The sequence below is a fragment of the Sus scrofa genome, chromosome 2 (genome assembly GCF_054392235.1).
Source record: "Sus scrofa isolate SSC_HxYL_T2T_F1_AM1 chromosome 2, Sscrofa_HxYL_maternal_Yorkshire_Landrace_v2.0, whole genome shotgun sequence".
Taxonomy (NCBI): Eukaryota; Metazoa; Chordata; class Mammalia; order Artiodactyla; family Suidae; genus Sus; species Sus scrofa.
The window spans coordinates 147443296-147466718 of NC_139384.1; the positions used below are offsets into that span (position 1 = coordinate 147443296).

Genomic DNA, 23423 nt, shown 5'->3' on the forward strand with positions numbered 1-23423 from the left:
TGATTTCCCCTTACCAGCAGGTGGAGTGAGAATCTTCAGAGCTCTGGCGTGACATCTCAGACGTACAAAAACAGCCTCTCCTGGCACAGCTCAGTTTTTAAACTCTGACCTGGCAGGTAGACTCCTCGTGCATCTATCTGTTTATTTATGTTGAGGTTTGTTCTTAGCCCATATCAGTGGATCTATAAACTCAACATAAGACTGTAGGGAAGTGTATTTCCTTTTTTTCTTCTTCTTCTTTTTTTTTTTTTTTATTTGCCTTAAAAGGCTGTAGTGCCAGCATTTCATTCAGGAGTAGGTCTTCAGATTCCGTTTTCTTGATTCACTTGGCAGAGATCTCTTCTCCAAAATTTGAGTAGGGTTTCGGAAAGTTGTTCAACTCCTCTCTTGGCAGCAGAGGGCACAGTACATTTCTCCTCTGCCTGTGCCCCTCAGACCAAGGCTGTTTCCGGAAGCCACGGCATAGTTCTGCAGCACAGTGAGTTACTTGATTGCCTTTGCTCTGTGATTTGCCGTAAAGAATGATTTGCATTCTTGTCAACCAAGTATTTTCCTGGTGGTCGAGTAAGGCATTTAACTCTTCCTTCCAATAGCATGTTCTTAAAACCTACTTAAAATTATCCTTTGCCACAATCTCTGCTATTATAAAAACTTTTGAAAAAGAGTTTTCAGAGGTACATAAAATAAATGAAAATGGAAATTAGACTAAGATCTGAACTGGATTGCAGAGGTTGAATTTAACACTAAAGCTTAGCCTCCCAAGAATTTTGGTGGTTAGGCTTTTGACATATTTTTCTTTTCAGCTGTCATCATGACTCCAACTCGAGAACTGGCTTTGCAAATTACTAAAGAATGTAAGAAATTTTCGAAGACCTTGGGCCTTAGAGTGGTCTGTGTTTATGGAGGAACAGGAATCAGTGAGCAGGTAGTTATAAAAGGAACATTCAGTTTTTCCAGCCTTTTTTATTGTTTAAATTGAGTGATTTAATAACGTAAAAGTGATTTTTCTTTTTAGTATTGTAATTGCTTCTAAAAATCTTAAAAATGAGGTGTGCAGGAGTTCCTGCTGTGGTGCAGCAGGATCACTGTTGTCTCTGCATCAGGAGGTCCTCCTATCCTAGGCCTGGCCCAGTGGGTTAAGGATTCAGTGTTGCTGCAGCTGTGGCGTAGGTCGCAACTCCAGCTCAGATCTGAGCCCTGGCCCAGGAACTCCATAGCCATAGGGTGCCCCCACAAAAACAAATGAGGTATGAAAATAATGGTAAGAATGAATTATGTTAGAGTTCCTGTTGTGGCTCAGTGGAAACCAATCTGGCTAGTATCCATGAGGATGCAGTTTCGATCCCTGGCCTCGCTCAGTGAGTTAAGGATCAGCGTTGTCATGAGCTGTGGTGTAGGTCACAGACGAGGCTCAGATCCAGATCCCGTGTTGATGTGGCTGTGGTGTAGACCGGCAGCTACAACTCCGATTGGACTCCTAGCTTGCGGGGGCGGAGGGGGGGGGATGAATTACGTTAAAGTCACATTTTAGAATTTTTGAATGATTTTCATACCTTAGCTTTGTTTTTCTTGTCTTTCTCCACTCAAGGAAGCACATATGTTTTCCGTTTTATAAATGTTAAAATGTTCAGAAAGGTTAAATTGAGCAAAATCTTTAGGTTAATAAGACTTTATCCTGGAATTTGGGTCTTCTGATTCCTGGACCAGCATTTATTTTCTCTAAGTGACATCTTTAAAGGGTGATGAGTGGAATGTGTTGATATCAGAGTTTAATCTGCATTCTTTTTTTTGGCCATGCCTTCAGCATGCGGAAGTTCCTGGGATAGGGATCAAACCTGTGCCAAAGCAGTAACCTGAGCCTCTGCCGTGGCAGAGCTGGATCTTTAACCTGTGGGGCCACAAGGGTACTCCTTGAACTTAATTTTCTAAGTTTATCTTTGTCAGTTTTTTTTGGCCACACCCTATAGTAATAAATTTACAAAATAAGCTGGTATGTGCATGCACATTTATATAAAGCCATACAGAGTTTTGGAGTTCCTGTCGTGGCTTAGCAGAAACAAATCTATTATTCATGGGAATGCAGATTTGATCCTGGGCCTTGCTTAGTGGGTTAAGGATCTGGTATTGCCATGAGCTTTGGTGTAGGTTGCAGACATTGCTAGGATCTGTGTTGCTGTGGGTGTGCCGTAAACCAGTGGTACAGCTCTGATTTGACCCCCAGCCTGGGAACCTCCATATGCTGCGGGTGCGGCCCTAAAAAGACAAAAAATAAAGTCATACCGAGTTTTAAGATACCTAATATATTCTTATATTTTATGTTCTATTTCATTTTTAAAATATAGGTTGCGATTTAACTGATTTTTTGATTCACTAATGGAAACAACTCTCAATTGTTTGATATGTCAAACTTATTTACTCCTCTCTCATGTTCCTTTCTTGGTTTTTAGGGATCTTCAAATTAAAATTGGTAAAAATCTCTAGGTTCATTGATTTCAAAGTTAGAGCATCTTGTGGTCTTGTTGCTACCACCTGTTCCTTCAGTAGTGTTCCAGCATTCCAAAGAGGCTTTGATGTCTTCTAATTGGACCTCTCTGTTTTGCCTTATGGAGCTATGCAAGGACCTTGGGCAGTATTTTCAAACCTGTAATTAAGCATTAGTGATAAGTAGACTATAAATTTTTTTTTTTTTATTAGATTGCTGAGCTGAAAAGAGGTGCTGAAATTATTGTTTGCACACCTGGTCGAATGATTGACATGTTAGCAGCTAACAGTGGTAAGTCAGGAGTGGGTTTTTTTTGGTTTTCTTTTCTCTTTTTTTGAATTCTATACATTTTTGTTAAAGCAGATACAAGAAACCACCAAAAGGTTTCTACATTTCTTCTTAAAGTTGTAATATCTTAAAATTTGTATTGTAACAAGCTTATTGTTGCAAGTGGTCACAATATTTTTGCAATTTAATGTAAACTTTCTTTTGAGAACCATACCATCTGATTTTTTTTTTTAGCATTTAATATGGATTCTTAATCCAATTTTGGCTTAGCTTTGTTTTTAAGAGGGTGTGGGTCTTTTTTTTTTAATTGTACAATTTAGACTTTTTTTCTTCTTAGGAGCTAGGGTCTTCTTACAATACTAGATAAATTAAGATATTGCAGCTTTAAGAAATTTTATCTTTTGTAAATATTGCATGTTTTAGCTCAAATATTGTGCTTTGTTAAATTATTCCCTATCAAAACTGTTACTAAACTGTTGACATTATTTAACTTCTGTGGAGAAAGGCCCTTCAAGATTTATAGAACTGGGCTTCCGAGACTTAAACCATCAAAGGTAGGTAATTTAATGCTGTTCCCAATCTTGCAAAACTAATTGGAGCTGCACATGTACCTATGGAATATTTAAATATTAGAAAGCATTGATTATGCCTCATTTCTCTTTTTTGAAGAAAATGCTTTTGAAGGTTTACATTGTAGTATTCTGTGTATATATAGATATATATTCTCATATAAAATAGAGTATTTAAAACTAGAGAAATGCATGTTTCTAATAGCATTTTGCTTGAATTTCTGTGTACATTTAATTCTAATTCTACATGAAATTGGTAAAGTGACATGAACTTGATGTCATTGTGCTTACACAGCATATGAAGTGTTTGGGTTGAATGTTGATGAAATAATCCCTTGTTTTTTCTCAATGCTGCATTGGTTAAGTTTCCTCTGAAATTCGTCTTGATTAATTTTGCCTTTTCCCCTTACCCTTCAGTTTATGTTTAATAACTATTTTATACATGTTTTTGCCAGGTGATTGAATCAACAGTTGGTAGAAATGCTTGTGTTAATGCCCTAGAAAGGGGTTCCTGTGTGTGTAGTTAGTTTTCCCTGGTTAAGAAGCCAGTTGCATTTATTTAAACCAGTGGGAACACTGAGTAAATTTGGATTCGTACCTTTGTATAGAAAAATGTGTCTTTGTAATACATCTGGCTTTTAGAATTTTTGCACAGTATGTTACTGATATTGAATAGTTTCTTATTAATGTTTTGACATGCCCATTAGAACCTTCTTACTTTATATAAGTAGGTTATGTACTACGTAATGTATTATAAAGAGAGATTTTCTACGTCTGAAATAGTTAGCACTGGAATTTGCTTTCCACACATACGCTGTAATCTCTAATATGTTTTTTCCTAGGTGATGCTGTCAGATAATGGCTGATGTGGCTCGATGCTCCATCTCAGTCTTAGTTTTATGATGTGTTTTGGAGAGGGCTGTTTTCTGAATTTTACAGGTTCTTCAGGCCCTATGATGGTATGCAAGAGACGAGTTTGACAAAATAAAGGGCCTCATGTACCCATTGTCAGAAAGTATTTGCCATTAGATTAAGCTATTGTAAACCAAAATTTCTTTTCACTGTTTAAAGATACCTAACTTACCCCTCTGGTTAAGTCAGGCATTTTAGTTCCCTGTACAGTTTTTTAAAGTTTTTGGTAGTCATAAAATGAATTGTGACTGATTTTTAGTTTTCTTTTTGTCTTTATTTTTTTTCCTCATGTTAGGTCGGGTTACAAATCTTCGAAGAGTGACATATGTTGTTTTAGATGAAGCAGACAGAATGTTTGACATGGGTTTTGAACCACAGGTATTCATTTAATTTCTTAGTTTTTTGAAGTATAAAATAAACATCGTAACTACATGAGAATGAAGTATATGTTTATATGTTTCCTGAAATTCTCACACACATTTCTATTTGTGTGGTAACACATTGGATTGAGAACATAGGGAATTGAAATAGATATTTCTGTTTTGGATTCTTTTTTTTTTAATCTCAATTAATTTTATTACATTTATAGTTGTGCAGTGATCATCACAACCCAGTTTTATAGCATTTCCATCCCAAACCCCCAGCCCATCCCCTCCACCCCCCCCAACCTGTTTCCTTTGGAAACCACAAGTATTTCAAAGTCTGTGAGTCAGTATCTGTTTTGAAAATAAGTTCATTGCATCTTCTTTTTAGATTTGACATATAAGTGATAACATGACGTTCATGTCTCACTGACTAACTTCACTTAGCATGATAATTTCTAGGTCCATCCATGTTGCTGTAAATGCCATTATTTCTTTCCTTTTTATGGCTGAGTAATTGTCCATTTTATGTGTGTGTGTGTGTGTGTGTGTATACACACATTGTGTGGGGGGGGTTAATTTTTTTTTTTTTTATGTTTTTGCTTTTGAGGGCCACATTTGTGGCCACATTTGTTCCCAGGCTAGGGGTCCAATCAGAGCTACAGTCGCTGGCCTACGCCACAGCCACAGCCACAGCAATGTCAGATCTGAGCCGTGTCTGCGACCTACACAATAGCTCACGGCAACAACAGATCCTTAACCCACTGACTGAGGCCACAACGGGAACTCTTGTCCTTTAATTTTTTTAATGTTTCTTCGTATTTTCCATCTCTTGTCATTTTGCCCTACTATAAGATTTCCTATGCTCTGAGCTTTCAACCTGTTACTGAATTTTTAAGTTCTGTTTTCATAGTCTTAACTTCTGAAAGCTCTTTTCTCTGAGTTTTTATTTTAAATGGCATACTGTTCTTGTTTTCATAGATAACAGAAATTTCTTAGGTTTTTCTGGATATTGATAGTGGTATTTTGAAATTTTTATCTCCTTGCATAATTTCTCTCTTCTTGGCATTTTTCTTTCTGTTTGCCATTGTATTTGAAACCTTTAAGTTAAACAGACTCAAGAACAATGAAATTGTGTTATATTTGTTTAAGAAATTTTAATTTTAATTTTCCCACAAGGAAAACATCCATTTTTTTACTAGCAACTTTTTCCGGATGTTAAGGGAGTAAATATAATTATTTACTAATCATACTTTATTTCCCAGGATAAAAAAGAGGGAATACTCATCAATTTATAAGGTCATTATAACATTATAATCTCCCCCCCCCCCCTTTCTTTTAAATGGCCAAACTGGAGGCATATAGAAGTTCCTGGGCCAGAGTTTGAATCCAAGCCATAGCTGTGACCTACACTGCAGCTGGCGCAATGCCAGATCCTTTGACTGTGCTGGGCTAGGGATTGAACCTGCACCTCTGCAGCACCTTGAGCTGCTGCACTTGGATTCTTAACCCACTGTGCCATAGCAGGAACTCTTATAATCTTTTACTTTTAAAAGAACTCTGTTAAAATCTACTTATATACCATAAAATTCACCTTTCCAAAATGTGTAATAGGATAGTTTATAGTACACGTATGTGTAGCCATCACCACAATCCAGTTTTAGAACATCTTTTTCACCAGAAGTGTATCTTGTGCCTTGCATTCATTTCCTGTGTCTAGCCCAAAGCAGCTGCTAATTTTCTTTCTGTTTTAAAAGATCTGCCTTTTCTGGAGATTTCACATAAATGGAATCATACAGTGTACCTCCGGCTTATATTTATTTCACTTAGAATATGTATTTGAGGTTCATCTGTCTTCCTCCTTTTATTGCTGAGTAATTACTATTCCATCATAGGGATGTATTTTTATTTAGTTACCAGTTGATGAACATTTGCATTATTTCCACTTTTGGGCTCTGAGGAATAATGCTGCTCTGAGCATTTGGTACAAGTCTTTGTGTGGACGCAGTTCTTCATTTCTTTTTTTTTATTACTCAGTGAATTTATTACATTCATAGTTGTACAGTGATCATCACAATCCAGTTTTATACGATTTCCATCCCACAACCCCAGCACATCCCCCCAACCCCCAAACTGTCTCCGTTGGCGAGGGTGAAATCAGTTGTAATATTCTAAGGTAACAGGTTTAAGAGTCACTGAGTAGATGTTCTTAAGAGTTCCTTTTACTTGGTTTTACCATCCTACGACTGTAGGAGATTATGCCCAGCATATATTTTTGTATTATTTTCTCAGGTCATGCGCATTGTGGACAATGTTCGTCCTGATCGACAGACAGTTATGTTTTCAGCTACTTTCCCCAGAGCTATGGAAGCCTTGGCTCGCAGGATCCTGAGTAAACCCATTGAAGTGCAGGTTGGAGGCAGAAGCGTGGTTTGCTCAGATGTGGAGCAGCAAGTGGTGGGTATAGTCATTAGGGAATCCCCAGTTCGCCGTGTATTTAGGCAGTTTGTCATCCTTTGGGGATCATTGTTTGTGATACAGGCAGATAATTTCTAAAATTAAACACTATGAACCAACTGCAGTCCAACATTTTACCAAATACATTTGAATTTGCTCTTTCATGGAACTGTTTAAATGTTCTTTTAAAGTTGCTTTCAAAAGAAGTGGTGCACTGGTATATAGAAATGTCACATATCCAGAACAGGTGATCATTTATCCACATCTGTAAGCCTCTTATTCTCTGACAAGTACAGTTTTTTTGGTTTGGTTTTGTTTTTCAGTGGTTTACCAATTAAAATCAACATTTTCTTCCCCTTCCTAAAGATACATAGCAAGATGTTGTCATTTTCTTATTTGCCACAAATAACATGAATATTTTTGTTCAAGAGATGTATTTGGATTTTTACTTCATTAACTTGGTACAATTTGGTTTTTTTTCTTTTCCCAGATTGTGATTGAAGAGGAAAAGAAATTCTTGAAGCTGCTTGAGCTTCTAGGCCATTATCAAGAATCAGGATCTGTCATCATATTTGTGGATAAGCAGGAACATGCTGATGGTCTTCTGAAAGATTTAATGAGAGCTTCTTACCCTTGCATGTCTCTTCATGGAGGTAATATTAATGAAGTATCTGTTAAGCACTTAATTTGGCCAAGCACTGTGCTGTGTTCTGAGTTATAGTATTTACTTTATCTCTAGTACTAAATTTTATATATCATCTATCCTAGTTTATATTCACAGCAGTCTCTAGGGGTAAGCATTACTCCATCTTAAAGGTGAAATAAGATAACAGAACATTAGTTTCCATAGCCATTAATCAGCCAAGGAGGAATTGAACTTAAAATTTTCTCACTCATGTTGTATTCTTTGTTGTTTTAAAAAAGGATATTTATCTATTTATGTATTTTGTCTTTTTAGGGCCATACCTGAGACATACAGAGGTTCCCAGGCTAGGGGTCCAGTCGGAGCTGTGGCCACCGGCCTACACAGGATCCACAGCAACGCAGGATCAGATCCTTAATGGCAGTGCCAGATCCTTAACCTGCTGAGTGAGGCCAGGGATCGAACCTGCGTCCTCATGGTTGCTAGTTGGGTTCGTTAACCATTGAGCCACGATGGGAACGCCTCTTTTTTTTTTTTTTTTTTTTAATGAGGCATGCAACATTTATTTCAGGTTCTCTCTTCTTTTTTTTTTTTTTTTAATTTTTTTCTCCACACTGGCAGCATATGAGATTCCCTCACTGGGCCAGGGATTGAACCTATGCCACACAACAGTGACCAGAGTCACACTGGCGCCTTAACCTGCTAGGCCATCAGAGAATTCCCCATCTTATATTCATTCCATCATACCATGCCACGTAGATGGTTTTTATGATTCACATGAGAGCTTTAGTGAATTTCTGTGTAATAGTGCCATCATTATATATATGTGGGACAGTAAGCACATGAAACAGGGACAGTTTGAATTAAACTCATTAAGTCTGTGTTCTGGCAATATGGTTTTGTCACGAACCACCCTCAGATTGAGTGGCGGAAGACATTTGTTTTGTTAATGAATCTGCATTTTTTGTGGCTCTTGGCACACATATCTAATCTCTCACTTCGTCTACTAAGATGGCTCAATTGGTGTTGGGGACCCAGTTTGCCCTAACTTATACAGTTGACAAATTGGTACTGGCTCTTGACTGAGAGCTCAGTTAGGCTGTTGGCCAAGAGTCCTGACTCTTCCCCTTGTGAGTTTCTATGAAGCGTTTGGCCAGAAGGCAGGAACCAAAAGCTGCCAGGACAGTGAAGGATGATAGTAGGAAGTGGTGGAGCTTTTATTTCCACCATATTCTGAAGGTCAAAGTAGCAACTGGACTGGCCCAGATTCAAGAGAGCATAGACTCCACCTTTTCATGGGAAAATGTTACTTGATACGCAGAAGAGCATGTGTGATGGGACATGGTTTTGCTGCCATCTTTACAGAATACTGTCTACCACACCAGGCTTCGTATAGGTTGCAATTAGAAGGGCTTTGCGGATAAGTATTTGGTTAACTTTTTTTTCTTTTTTGGCTGCCCTGATGCATATGGAGTTCCTGGGCCAGGGATCAGATCCAGCCTGATGTGGCAGTGCTGGATCCTTAACTCACAGTGCCAGGCAGGGGATCGAACCTGCATCCCACTGCTCCAGAGAGGCTGCCAGTCTGTTGCACCACAGTGTATGTAATTCAGTGGCATTAAGTACATTCGCAGTGCTCTGTAACCACCACTGTTATTCCTGGAAATTTTTCATCATTCCAGAGAGAAGCGCTATACCTATTAAACAATATTTCATGTTCCCTCCCTCCCTGTAGCCCCTGATAACCTGTATTTTACTTTTTTTATCTATGAATTTCTCTGTTCTAGGTACTTCACATAAGTGGAGTCATGCAGTATTTATCTTTTTTGTGCCTGGCTTATTTCACTTAGCAAGTCTTTGGCATGTATCCATGTTATAGCATATAGCAGAATTTTCATCCTTTTTAGGGGTAAATAATATTCCATAGTGTGTATATGCCATATTCCTTTATTCATTCATCTGTTGGGGGAAACTTAAGTTGTTTCCCCCTTTTGGTTTTTGTAAGTAATGCTACTTTGAACATTTATAAACAAGTAGCTGCTTGAGTTCCTGTTTTCATTTGGGGAGGGTATATACCTGGGAGTGGAGTTGCTGGCTCACACGGTAAGTATGTTTAACTTCTTGAGAAACCACCAGGTCTTTTTAGCATTTTTGCGTTCTCATCAGCAATACATTAGAGGCCTAGTTTATCCACAGTAGGACCAGCCCTTGCTATTTTCAGGGGATTTTTTTTGGCCATACCCTCAGCATGCAATAGTTCCCAGGCCAGGGATCAAACCTGAGTCACAGCAGCTATAACCAAAGCCACAGCAGTGACAGCACCAGATCTGTAACCCACTGAGCCACTAGGGAACTCCTCCCTGTGTTTATGGTATGTGAAAATAGACATTTTTTTATTTACTTTGGCCACAGCATGCAGAAGTCCTTGGGCCGGGTTGTACCCTCACTACAGCAGTGGCCCGAGCCACAGCAGTGACAACTCTGGATCCTTTAACCAGTAGGCCACCAGGGAACTCCGAGAGACATTTTTAAATAGGGCAAAATGCTTCATTGAGGCTTTTGGGATGTATTATTAGTATCAGTTCTTTTGGTTTATTTTTTGCAAGTAACAGAGCACGTGAACTCAGTGCCTTAAATCATGGGAAATACTTACTATTTTGCCAAACAAGAAATGCCATGGCAAAACAATTCCACGATTGCTTCATTTGGTAGCTCAGTGTCACCATATTGTTTCTATACCGCCACCCTGAACATACGAACTTAGTCATTAAGCTAGCTTTCTTTTTTTTGCCATTTCTTGGGCTGCTCCCAAGACATGCGGAGGTTCCCAGGCTAGGGGTCCAATCGGAGCTGTAGCCGCCAGCCTATGTCAGAGCCATGGCAACTTGGGATCTGAGCCGCATCTGCGACCTACACCACAGGTCATGGCAATGCTGGATCCTTAACCCACTGAGCGAGGCCAGGGATTGAACCTGCAACTTCATGGTTCCTAGTCGGATTCATTAACCGCTGAGCCACGACGGGAACTCCTAAGCTAGCTTTCTTTATGGCAGCAAAAAGCCTTCTGCGTCTTAAGTCATCACTTCCAGATCTGGCAGCTTCCAGAAGAAGAAGGCTGTTATTTTCTTTTTTTTTTTGTCTTTTGTCTTTTTTGTTGTTGTTGTTGTTGTTGTTGCTATTTCTTGGGCCACTCCCGCGGCATATGGAGGTTCCCAGGCTAGGGGTCTAATCAGAGCTGAAGCCACCGGCCTACGCCAGAGCCACAGCAATGCAGGATCCGAGCCGCGTCTGCAACCTACACCACAGCTCACGGCAACGCCGGATCGTTAACCCACTGAGCAAGGGCAGGGACCGAACCCACAACCTCATGGTTCCTAGTCGGATTCGTTAACCACTGCGCCACGACGGGAACTCCCTGTTATTTTCTATATGTTTGTGTCTTATTTTGTTTTGTTTGTTTGTTTGTTTTGGCCACGCCCACGGCCTGTGGAAGTTCCTGGCCTACTGCAGTGACAACACTAGATCCTTAACCTTCTGTTCAATAGAAGTCTTTTTTTCCCTTTATTTTTTTGTCTTTTTTAGGGCTGCATTCACAGTATGTGGAAGTTCCCAGGCTAGGGGTTGAATTGGAGCCAGCCTATGCCACAGCCACAGCAGTGCCAGATCTGAGCCACATCCTCGACCTATACCACAGCTCATGGCAATGCTGGATCCTTAGTGCACTAAGGCCAGGGATTGAACCCACGTTCCCAAGGATACTAGTTGGGTTTGTTACTGCTGAGCCATGATGGGAACGCTTTCCCTTTATTTTTATTAGCAAAATTTTCAAGGAAAATCTGAGAAAATCATATAGTGCACACCCTTGAGTATCTAATACTAGATTCTGTAATTAACATTTTGTTATATTTATCTATCACATCTTCAGCCATCTACCCTTTTACCCACTCATCAGTTCTTAGTTTTTTGATAATTTCAAAGTTGCAGTATCAGCACATTTCACTTCAATATATATGTTTAACATTAGTTCAGAAAATTTTTGAATTAAGTGAACTATAGTGAAATGTGCTTATCCTAAGTGTACCATTTGATGAGTTTTGACAAACGCATCTAAGCTGTGAAACCGAAACTTGTATTAAGATATAACTTCAGCTTCTATTGTGGTTCAGTGGAAATGAACCCATTTAGTATCCATGAGGATGCGGGTTTGTTCCCTGGCTTCGTTCAGTGGGTCAACGATTCGCCGTTACTGCGAGCTGTGGTGTAGATCAGCAGCTACAGTTCCCATTCAACCCCTAGACCAGGAACTTCCCTGTGCCAGAGAGGGCTTCCTGCTATGGTGTAGTGGGTTAAGGGTCTGGCCTTACTGTATCTTTGGCTCAGATTCATTCCCTGGCCAGGGAAGTTCCATATGCCTTGGGTGCAGCCGGAAAAGAAAAGAAAAAAAAGATACAACCTCAGAAATTTCCCTCAGTTCTTGCCCCCAATATATATTAATTTTACCTGTCTTAGGATCTCAGATAAATGAAATAGTACATTATGGACACTTTTGTGACAGGTCTTTGACTTAGCATTTATTTTTGAGATTCAGTAAGTCGTTGGCCTACTCCGGAGCCGTGGCAACTCGGGATCCGAGCCTTATCTGCTACCTACACCACAGCTCATGGCAACACTGGATCCTTAACCCACTGAGTGAGGCCAGGGATTGAACCCTTGTCCTCATGGATGCTGGTCGGGTTTGTTAACCACTGAGCCATGACAGGAACTCTGCAGCTGTTTTTTGTTATTGTTCTAGAATTTCAAGTTGGCTTTTTTTTTTTTGCTTTTTAGGACCACACCTGTGGCATACGGAGGTTCCTAGGCTAGGGGTAGAATCAGAGCTACAGCTGCCAGCCTACACCACAGCCACAGCAATCTGGAATCTGAGCCATATCTGTGACCTGCACCACAGCTCATGGCAACGCTGGATCCTTATCCCACTGATTGAGGCCAGGGATCCAACCTGCATCCTCATGGATACTAGTTAGGTTTATAACCCCCTGAGCCCCGACAGGAACTCCTTTTTTTATGTTTTCTTGATTCTCTATTAGATTTCTTAGCCATTCACTATGAGCATTGAAATTTTTTTCCCCTTTGGTCACAGTTTTAATAGTTGCTTTAAAATCTTTGACTATTAATTATAATTCCTTGGTCATTGGAAGTCAGTTTCTATTATCTTTTATATTTTTCTATTTCTTTTTATGTATAATAATTTTGGTTTGTGTACTGGCCTTTGTGAGTGAAACCTTGTTGAGTTTGTATTATATTTTACTTAAGAGTTTTCGGTTTTTTTAATAGGGTTAACTTGGCTGGGCTCGTATTTGAAACTTCTTATAATGAGCAACTTCTGAAATCTATTCATTTCTTTTAGCCACAGTGGGATAATTGGATTCTGCCCCATGTGTATCTGGTTTAGGCGTTAGGTATTTGGACATAATTGGGCCTGTCTGCTCTGTTGTTCTTTCCATGATTTATCCCCTCTTTATTATTCGTGTTATTACTATCCCCTTTTCTGGTCCTGAGTTTATTCTCAACTCTTCTTCTCCTTCTTGTCGGTAAGATGCTTTCTGTTTCTGTTTTGACTTTCTGACTTGGACTGCGCAGGGCCTGCTTCCAAATGGAAAGTTTATAATAAATAAACTCAATGAGTGCCATTGCATTCTTCCAGGTGTCGCCTCTCTTCCAGTTTCTCCCTGCTTTTAGTCACTCTCTGGTGTCTTTAGGCAGTTACTTTCTTTTATTTTTTACTTTTTAGGGCCACACTTGTGGCATATGGAAGTTCCCAGGCTAGAGGTCAGATCTGAACTATAGCTGCCAGCCTGTGTCACAGCCACAGCCACAGCTACGTGGGATCCGAGCTGCGTCTGTGACCTATACCACAGCTCATGGCAACACTGGATCCTTAACCACTGAGTGAGGCCAGGGATCAAACCCACATCCTCATGGATGTTAGTCAGGTTCGTTACCACTGAGCCAAGATGGGAACTCCAGTTGTTCTTTAATTTTGTCCAGAATTCATAGTCGTTACCTCCAGGAGGGTTAGTCTAATAAAATTTTCTCCTACTCTGGTGGAAATAAGTGTTTTTTTATATACATAAGGGAAAAAAGTTTCCCATAATCCCCAGTCCATTCTTCTTTTATCTCTTGGTCAGAATTGCTTCATGCTTGTTCCTGACTTATTCAGAGACAAGGGGAATGACCAGAGCTTCTTAAGGTATTGTCATGGGACCCATGAGGTCTCTGAGATTTTCAAGGGTTTCATGAGTCAAAAGTCTTTCTGTAATAACCCCATGAAGTTATTTGCCTTTTTCACTTCCATTCTTTCATCATTGTATGTGCAGTGTAGTTTTCTAGAGACTCTACAGTGTACTATATTGTAACAGATTGAATATAGAAGATATGAGACTCCATTTATTTTATTTTATTTTTTTTTATCTTTTTAGGGCCACACCTGCGGCATATGGAGGTTCCCAGGCTAGGGGTCTAATTGGAGCTGCAGCCGCCAGCCCACAGCACAGCCATAGCAACACCAGATTTGAGCTGCGTCTGCGACCTACACCACAGCTCACGGCAATGCGGATCCCCAACCCACCGAGCGAGGCCATGGATCGAACCCACAACTTCATGGTTTCTAGTTGGATTCATTTCCACTGAGCCATGACAGGAACTCCTCCAGTTATTTTCTATTAGCAAGATGTCAAAGAGGTTTGCCAAAATGTGAAGCGTCAGTTATTTTTTATTGTTTTGGAAAATCAGTCCTTACTGATTTTTTTTTGGTCCTTATAAATTTTAAGAGTGCATAGGCAACATGAGCACAGAAGGTTTAAGAAGGGCTAGTTTACATTAACCATGCTTCACGTTCAGAGACTGAGAATTAAGCTCATTTCTGGTTTGGTGTATGTTACCATGTGTCACAAACAAAATGAGGATAACAAAATTGGGGTTATGTTAAAAAAGGAAGAGTCCCTAATGGCTACTGGGCAGGCATGCCTTATTCTTCAGTTAGCTTATATTCAGTTCCATAGAATAAAATCTGTGTAATTGAGTTAGTTGTCAGGATATCCCAGTCAAAGTAAAAGTTTTGGTATTTTTAAATTATAAATTTAATGTTTATTAGTATTGATTCCATTAATCTTTCTTGTGAGCTATTTGGGTACAAAGTTGGGTCATAATTTCTTTGAGATAAAATCAAAATACCTCTGTAATTCAGTCTTTGGCAAGTACATTTAAAATTTTAGCTAATATAAATTAATGATAAATATTCTGTTCATGTTAAACACAGGTTATATATGAATTGTTAGAATATCTCTTGCTGCAAATATGAATTTCAAAGTTTGAGATTCTATACCATCCCCTTCTCTTATCACTAGTGATTTCTGGGTACCTCATCATAAAATTTATTTGTGGCCTGAGCATTTTTTAATAGAGCATTTTGGCATTTTACCCTCTGCTTTGTCATTTATCTTGAGGCTGTTGGGATATTTTATGAGAGATCCTGTTGGTTACGTTTTAAGTAGTGCACCACAAACATTAATGTACTTGTATAATCACCTAAGGATCTTAACTAAAATGCAGAATCTGAGATTCCGTATTTCTGTAATAAGATCTCATGTGATGCTCCTCCTCATCCTTGGACAAAACTGGGTAGCAAGGCTCTTAATAACTTGTAAGGGAAGGAGAAAGATCTGAATCCTATAAATATAGGCCGAATGGAGTTCCTGTTGTGGCTCAGTGGTTAACGAATCCGACTAGGAACCATGAGGTTGCGGGTTCGATCCCTGGCCTTGCTCAGTGGGTTAAGGATCTGCCGTTGCCGTGAGCTGTGGTGTAGATCGCAGACGTGGCTCGGATCCCACATTGCTGTGGCTGTGGCTCTGGCGTAGGCCGGTGGCTATAGCTCCGATTCGACCCCTAGCCTGGGAACCTCCATATGCTGCAGGAGTGGCCCTAGAAAAGGCAAAAAGACCAAAAAAAAAAAAAAATATATATATATATATATATATATATATATGTATATGTATATATGTGTGTGTGTATGGTGTGTGTAGGCTGAATGGACCTACTCTTTCTCCCTTTGTCCACGTAACAAATGTAGATTATTGATTCTGAGGTTGGGCTTCTGCAAATATAAACCTTATAAACAAGAAAGGGGGCAAAGCAAAGGCGCACATGGCATTTGTAAATAGCAATAACTTTTGATCTTTCTGTTTAATTTTCTTTGTCTTTTATTTTCTATGTTGGAGTTGTTGGATGTGTGGTCAGGTGTAAGTTGGATTTATACCTTACTCCATGTTTTAACTTCTTTCTGTGAAATGTTAGAGGAAATGGAAAATGTAATTTGTATGTGTGGTTTCACAACTCTTATCTTTAATTTATTTGCAGGCATTGATCAATATGACAGAGATAGCATCATAAATGATTTTAAGAATGGGACCTGCAAACTTCTTGTGGCTACCTCTGTTGCTGCCCGAGGCCTGGATGTGAAACATCTGATTCTTGTGGTAAATTATAGCTGCCCCAACCATTATGAGGATTATGTGCACAGAGCAGGACGGACTGGAAGAGCAGGCAACAAGGTAAAAAGAATTGCTTTTAAACTTGGTTTCTATTGTAGCACAATATAGGTGGTGTTTTAGGATTTTAAAGAGTAGAAAAAAGGAGTCACGGGAATTTGATCATGAGGGTATAGGGAATTGTTGATGTTCATCATTTATATACATACACATGGCTTAAGCGTTGTTTAAAAAATTATCATTGGAGTTCCCATCGTGGCGCAGAGGAAATAAATCCAACTAGGAACCATGAGGTTGAGGGTTGGATCCCTGGCCTCGCTCAGTGGGTTAAGGATCTGGTGTTGCCATGAGCTATGGTGTAGGTTGCAGACACGGCTGGAATCCCGCGTAGCTGTGTCTGTGGCTGTGGGGTAGGTTGGCAGCCTTAGCTCCGATTGGACCCCTAGCTTGGGAACCTCCATATCATGTGGGTGTGGCCCTGAAAAGCAAAAAAAAAAAAAAAAAATTATCATATACGTAGTGTTCTCTGTAGGTAGGCATTTAGTGTTAAAGTTTGTGTCCACAAAAGGTTTTTTTTTTTTTTTTTCTGTCTAAAAATTTCTGTTGGAGTTCCCATTGTGGCTCAGCAGAAATGAATCTAACTAGTATCCATGAGGATGTAGGTTCAATCCTTGGTCTCCAGTAGTGGGTTATGGATCCGGAGTTGCCGTGAGCTTTGGTGTAGGTCGCAGATGTGTTTTGGATCTCGAGTTGCTTTGGCTATGGCATAGGCCAGTGGCAACAGCTCTGATTCGACCCCTAGCCCTGGAACCTTCATGTGCCGTGGGTGCAGCCCTAAAAAAAATAAAAATAAAAAAATGAAAATTTCTGTATACATATATAAATATATGCATATAGTTAGAGATCTTTTGTTGCTTTTTTTAAAATGTGGGTTGTTAAAATACATTCAGCCCACATCTGTCACCACTGTTTCAATCCATGTACACATTTATATCATTTGTTTTTTGGACTCATCTATGTTCTAGTTAAGTATATTGTTCTAACTCATTCTATTTGGGTTTTTTTATTTGTTTTTTGTTCTTTAACTTTATGGCTGCACCTGTGGCATATGGATGGTCCCCGACCAGGGGTTAAATCGGAGCGGCACCCTCGGCAACACCAGATCCTTTAACCCACTGTACTGGGCAGGGGATTGAACCTGTGCCTCTGCAGAGATCCAAGCCATTGCTGTCAGATTCTTAATTCACTGCACCACAATGGGAACTCCTAACTCATTCTTTTTGAAGGCAGCTAAATATTCTGTTGTTGGAAACACTGATGGTGATATATTTGATAATCTAACCATGAACATTTCTACATACTGAATAATATTAATAATTTATATTAATGCTGAATAATATTTATAGTTTATATTTATGCAGTATTTATTAAATGCTCACCACTTTTCTAAGTGCTTTACGTATATTGTCTCATTTTATTCTCACAAAATCACTTTGAAGTGAATAATATTAAATATTATTCCTTTTAACATGAGAAGCTGAGGCATGTGGACCCTGTTGCTTGCCAAATTTACCAGCTAATAAGTAGTAATGGCATTTATCCTTTTTTAATTAAAAATTTTTTTAATTACTCAATGAATTTTACTACATTTATAGTTGTACAGTGGTCATCACAACTCTATTTCATAGCATTTCCATCCCAAATCCCCAGCCCATCCCCCCACCCCCAGCCTATCTCCTTTGGAAACTGTAAGTTTTTCAAAATCTGTGAGTCAGTATCTGTTCTGCAAAGAAGTTCATTCTGTCCTTTTTTCAGATTCCACATGTAAGAGATAACATATGATATTGGTGTTTCACTGTCTGGCTAACTTCACTTAGCATGATAATTTCTAGGTCCATCCATGTTGTCACAAATGCTGTTATTTTTTTGCTTTTAATGGCTGAGTAATACTCCATTGCGTATGTGTACCACATCTTCTTTATCCCCTCCTCTGTCAGTGGACATTTAGGTTGCTTCCATGTCTTGGCTATTGTATAGAGTGCTGCAATGAACTTTGGAGCATATGTATCTTTTCAAGTCATGGTTTTCTCTGGATAGATGCCCAGGAGTGGGATTTGCAGCATTTATTCTTGTAACCTGAGTTATTCCGTAAATTTGGAAAACTGGATAAAGGGCCGGGTAGTAAAAATCGTGGCTTTTTTGGGCCATACACAGTCTCTGTCACATCCTCTGTGTGTGTGTGTGTGTGTGTGTGTGTGTGTGTGTCCGTGTCCAGCCTTAGAAATATCATATCATTTTTAGCTCATAGGCTGTACAAAAATAGGCCATGAGTCAAATCCAATACCTAAATACTTCTGAAATGAAATGTCAAAGCATGTTTTAAAATTTATACCAGTTCCCTGGTAGGAGCAGACTCTTGTGAAGGTGGCACTCTAACTGTAGTTTGCTGTTATTCCTCTACTTAACAACTCCAGTCTTTTCTCATCTGTACCAAAAGGCTGCTGGGGATACGTGGATTCTTAGGGTTTAGCAAATCCCAGGGAAGTGATGTAGCTGACTTCATTTTTTAAATATAAATTATATTATATATGCATATATATGTTTTTATTTATGTTATTGGTCTTTAAAAAAATGGGAAACTATATCCTAAGAAGTCAGTTCAGGTTAGCTGAGGTAGAGAAATGCAGTAGCTGATGGAGGCAAGGAATGGAAGCAAAAAAATAGAAAGATAAAGTAGTCTATTAAAACCAGTGTTGGAGGTCCTATTGTGGCTCATTCGTTAGGAACCCAACTAGACACAGGTTCATCCCTGACACTGCTCAGTGGGTTAAGGATCTGGCTTTGCCGTGAGCTGGCTTGTAGGTCACAGGTGCAGCTTGGATCTGGCATTGCCTGGCTGTGGTGTAGGCTGACAGCCGTGGCTCCAGTTCATCCCCTACCTTGGGAATTTCCAGATGCCAAAGGTGCAGCCCTTAAAAGAAAAATAAACTAAAATTAATACTTAAGACAGTGCAATTGTGCGTTTATGTAAAAATCGCATCTTTACACATAAAGAATTGAGAAATTTTCTGGTTTGCTTATTCTTTAATATTTTTTCAAAACACTTTTTTAAGTGTGTGGCATTTATTGTGATTTTTTTTTTCTCATTGGTTGCTTGTATTTGATATTTGTATAATGAACATAGTTTACTTGGGGTTTTTTTTTTTTTTTTCTGGCTGTTCCCACAGCATGAGAAAATTCTAGGACCAGGAGTTAAACTGGAGCCATAGTGGTGACAAAACCAGATCATTAAAAGATAGGCCACCGGGGAATTCCTAGTTTTGCTTATTTTATTTTATTTTTTTATTTTTATTTTTTTTATTTTCCCACTGTACAGCAAGGGGGTCAGGTTATCCTTACATGTATACTGTTTTGCTTATTCTAAATGTTAAACTTAGATATTTCACTTTGAACCTCTAAAGAATTTAGCAGGACTCTTTTGTGATCTTTAAAACTGTTTTTTCATTTCTTTCTTCCTTTCTGCCTGCCTTTCTTTGTTTCTTCCTTCCTTTCCTTTCCTTTCCCTTCCTTTCCTTTCTTCCTTTCCTTTCTTTCTTTTGCTTTTTAGAGCCACACCTGCAGCATATGGAAGTTGGCAGGTTAGGGGTTGAATCAGAGCTGCAGTATTGCAGGAAACTGAGACATGTTTGTGACCTATACCACAGCTCATGGCAACGCCGGATCTTTAACCCACTGAGCGAGGCCAGGGATCAAACCCACAACCTCATGGTTCGTAGTCGTATTCGTTTCCACTGCGCCACGACGGAAACTCCTGATCTTTAAAATTTTTTATTAATGGAATTATCTTAAGAGGATATATTAGGTGGCTCAGATTTAATCTTATTTGTGGTCCAAGGAGGACTCATCTTTTTACTGTTTAATAGTACCATTTTTTCATCATTCATTAGGGTTATGCATATACCTTTATCACAGAAGATCAAGCTCGGTATGCCGGTGACATAATTAAAGCCCTTGAATTGTCAGGGACTGCAGTGCCTCCTGATCTCGAGAAACTCTGGAGTGATTTCAAAGATCAACAGAAAGCTGTGAGTTTTTTTTAACTCCCCTTATTTTTACCCAAATCATTATTGTATTCTAAACTTTGAATATTGAATACTTGTAAATCTCTTTAGAACAGGAGAGGAAAGAAGAGCAAACAAAACCTCTTTTTATTCTTCTTAGTATTTTTTGTCTGCATAGTGTTCTTATTTTTTTTTTTTTTTTGCATGTTAGATGAAGTATTTTTGTTATATTTACCACCTTGAAAAATATTTAGAAGTATTTTTGTTATATTTACCACCTTGAAAAATATTTAATTGCCATAAATTCCTAAAGATTAAGGTTCTGTTACTATGAAATTAACTTTTTTGTTTTTCCTTGAAAGGAAGGGAAAATAATTAAAAAGAGTAGTGGGTTCTCTGGTAAGGGATTCAAGTTTGATGAAACAGAACAAGCTTTGGCTAATGAGAGAAAGAAGTTACAAAAAGCTGCTCTTGGATTGCAAGATTCAGATGATGAGGATGCTGCAGTTGATGTAAGTATCGTTCTAAGCGTTATCCTTACTAATTGAAGCAGTTCTTTTTGTACTAGAGATGTTGCTATAGGCAAATTATTGGAAACTGTCAGTGTGTACCCTTCTCAGTTTTTTTCTGTGTATGCATACCCACATATGCCCATATTTTTCTTTTTTCGTAAAAATGAGATCATACAGCTTTATGTTGAAATCTTCCCATTTTAGTAAATTTGCTCTCTCGCTATTCTTGATGGCTACATAATATTTCATTACATGGATGTTCCACAGTTTAATGAATCATATCTCTGTTTTTGAGTCAAATCCCTCTTCCATTATTTGGAATATACTTTCCTTCATTGCTCATCCTTGAACATTTAACCCTGCACATTCGTCAGCTTAAGTCTTGAGGATGAGTATATAAATGGAATGACTAGACGAAAAGGTGTATCTGACTTGGTCTTAAAACATTGTCGGGTGTTCTCCTCGAAGGTGACTACTTCCTGTAGTGATGTCCAAGAATGCCTGACTTCCTGTGTCTTTAACAACATTGGTACTGATAATTGGGGTTTTTTTTGTTTTTTGTTTTTGTTTTTCTTTTACACTCAATTGTTACTAATAATAATAGTCATCATTTATTGATTGTTACTAAGTGCCATGCCCTGTGCCAAGTGCTTTACAAGGATTATTTCATATGCTTCTTTCACAATAGCCAGACAAGCGGATACACAGAGTGTTCCCATTTTATAGTTGAGGAGACTGGGGCTTAGAAAGAAATAACAACTCTTCCAGATTGGCATGGCTGTCATGGGGAGGAGCTGGGACCTATACCTCTTCTCTTCTTACTTCAAGACCCATATTCTTAGCTTATGGCATTATTTGTAACCCAGTGAAAATGGACCCTGAGAACTTAGGAAGTTAAGGGTTTCACAGAGTATTCTTTGGTACTAACCCCAGGAGCTTAAGCTTTAGATGTTTTCGTTATAAAATAATTTTGGAACATCTACCTAGTATATGCCACTTTTTTTTTTTTTTTTTTTTTTTTACATTCCATATTGGGCCTTATTTCAGAACTCAGTTTTAGAAATCAGGAATTCAGCCTGATCTTGTTATTTGAGGAAATGACTGCACTGGCCATTAAGCACAACCAGAAGCAAGGTCTCCTCTTAACTCTAGGCCATTTCATTCTAGTACACCATACTGGTTTCAAATTCAGTTAAGTCATTGTTTTAGTTATCTGTTATGGTATAACAAATCAGACCAAAAGTTAGCGGGTTAAAACAGTGAACATTTGGAGTTCCCTTGTGGTAGAGCAGGTTATGGGTTGGGCGATGTCACTGCAGAGAGTCTGCTGCTGTGGTGCGGGTTTGATCCTTGGCCCAGGAACTTCCACATGCCGTGTATGTGGCCACAGGAAGCCCAAACCAGTGCATTTATTACCTCATGCTTTTTGAGGGTTAGGAAATCAGGAACAGTTGAGCCAGGTAGTTTTTTTTTTTTTTTTTTTTTGCTTAGGATCTCATGAAGTTGTAGGCAAGCTCTTGCCCCAGGTCACAGTTACCTGAAGGCTTCACTGATGCAAGACTCTCTCTTCCAAAATGAACCACTCACTTTGATGTTGACAGGAAGCCTCTGTTCTTTGATTTGCCTTTGTTTCCTTACAACAAGGTAACTGGCTCCCCTAGATGGAGTGATCCAGGAGAGAGCAAAGAGGAAGGCTTAGTACCTTTTACAACTGTGACTCTGAAGTTAACATCCTGGCTTTTCCCCTTTAATTTGCTTGTTAGAAGGAAGTCGCTAAGTCCAGCCCACACTCAAGAGACTCCAACTCTTGGAGGGAAGAGTAGTAAAGAATTTGTGGCCTTGTTTTTAAAATTTTTATAAAAAGTTAGAACAAGAATAAAGTGAATAACGTCAAAAGTAAAGTTACGTCTGTCAACTAGCACCATATACACACCCCATTCTTGGGACCCCTAGCTTAGGAACCTCTATATTCCGTGGGTGTGGCCCCAAAAAGCATTCAGTCAATCAATCAATAAATGAAAAAAGCTAAGTTATCTGTTTCCATTTCAGTAAAAGGTCTTTTTTTTTTTTTTTTTTTTTTGTCTTTTTGCTATTTCTTGGGCCGTTCCCGCAGCACATGGAGGCTCCCAGGCTAGGGGTCGAATCGGAGCCGTAGCCACTGGCCTATGTATGCCAGAGCCACAGCAACGCGAGATCCGAGCTGCGTCTGCGACCTACACCACAGCTCACGGCAACGCCGGATCGTTAACCCACTAAGCAAGGGCAGGGACCGAACCCGCAACTTAATGGTTCCTAGTCAGATTCGTTAACCATTGCTCCACGACGGGAACTCCAGGTCTTTCTAATTTAATTTTAAACCCTGAGAACGCTTTTTAACATTAGCCTGATTCATTAGTATGTGAAGGGTTTGTATCTTTTAGTTGTAGTATCAGTAGTCACTTTGGGGCAGAAGGCATTTTTAAAAGAAAATGCAAATAGCTTCTGAAATAGTTGTGGAGAACCTGAGGATTACACATTAGCAGTGGGACTCATGTGACTCCTGGAAAACCAAGATTTTTCAGCATTGCTCTTGCTTTCTTTCCTTTTTT

The 23423-nt window shown here is 39.0% G+C and overlaps 1 protein-coding gene and 1 long non-coding RNA gene across 14 annotated transcripts in view; one reads left to right on the plus strand and one right to left on the minus strand.

Moving 5' to 3' along the window:
* Positions 1–23423, plus strand: part of DDX46 (DEAD-box helicase 46) — a 55608-nt gene that overhangs the window by 19431 nt on the left and 12754 nt on the right. For 8 of the 13 annotated variants that reach the window (XR_014836425.1, XR_014836424.1, XR_014836422.1 and 5 more), the window contains 8 exon segments: positions 804–925; positions 2695–2773; positions 4547–4629; positions 6906–7070; positions 7561–7723; positions 16132–16325; positions 20210–20347; positions 20686–20835. Coding sequence is in view for 4 of the 13 variants with exons in the window: in XM_005655007.4 (XP_005655064.1) it covers positions 804–925; positions 2695–2773; positions 4547–4629; positions 6906–7070; positions 7561–7723; positions 16132–16325; positions 20210–20347; positions 20686–20835 (1094 nt within the window). In the remaining 9 variants the exon portion in view is untranslated. 13 annotated transcript variants of the gene reach the window in all.
* Positions 7531–23423, minus strand: part of LOC146405756 (uncharacterized) — a 53004-nt gene continuing 37111 nt past the window's right edge. Inside the window, exon 3 of the long non-coding RNA XR_014838808.1 lies at positions 7531–12359. This is a non-coding gene — a long non-coding RNA (uncharacterized LOC146405756). The remainder of the gene's footprint in view (positions 12360–23423) is intronic.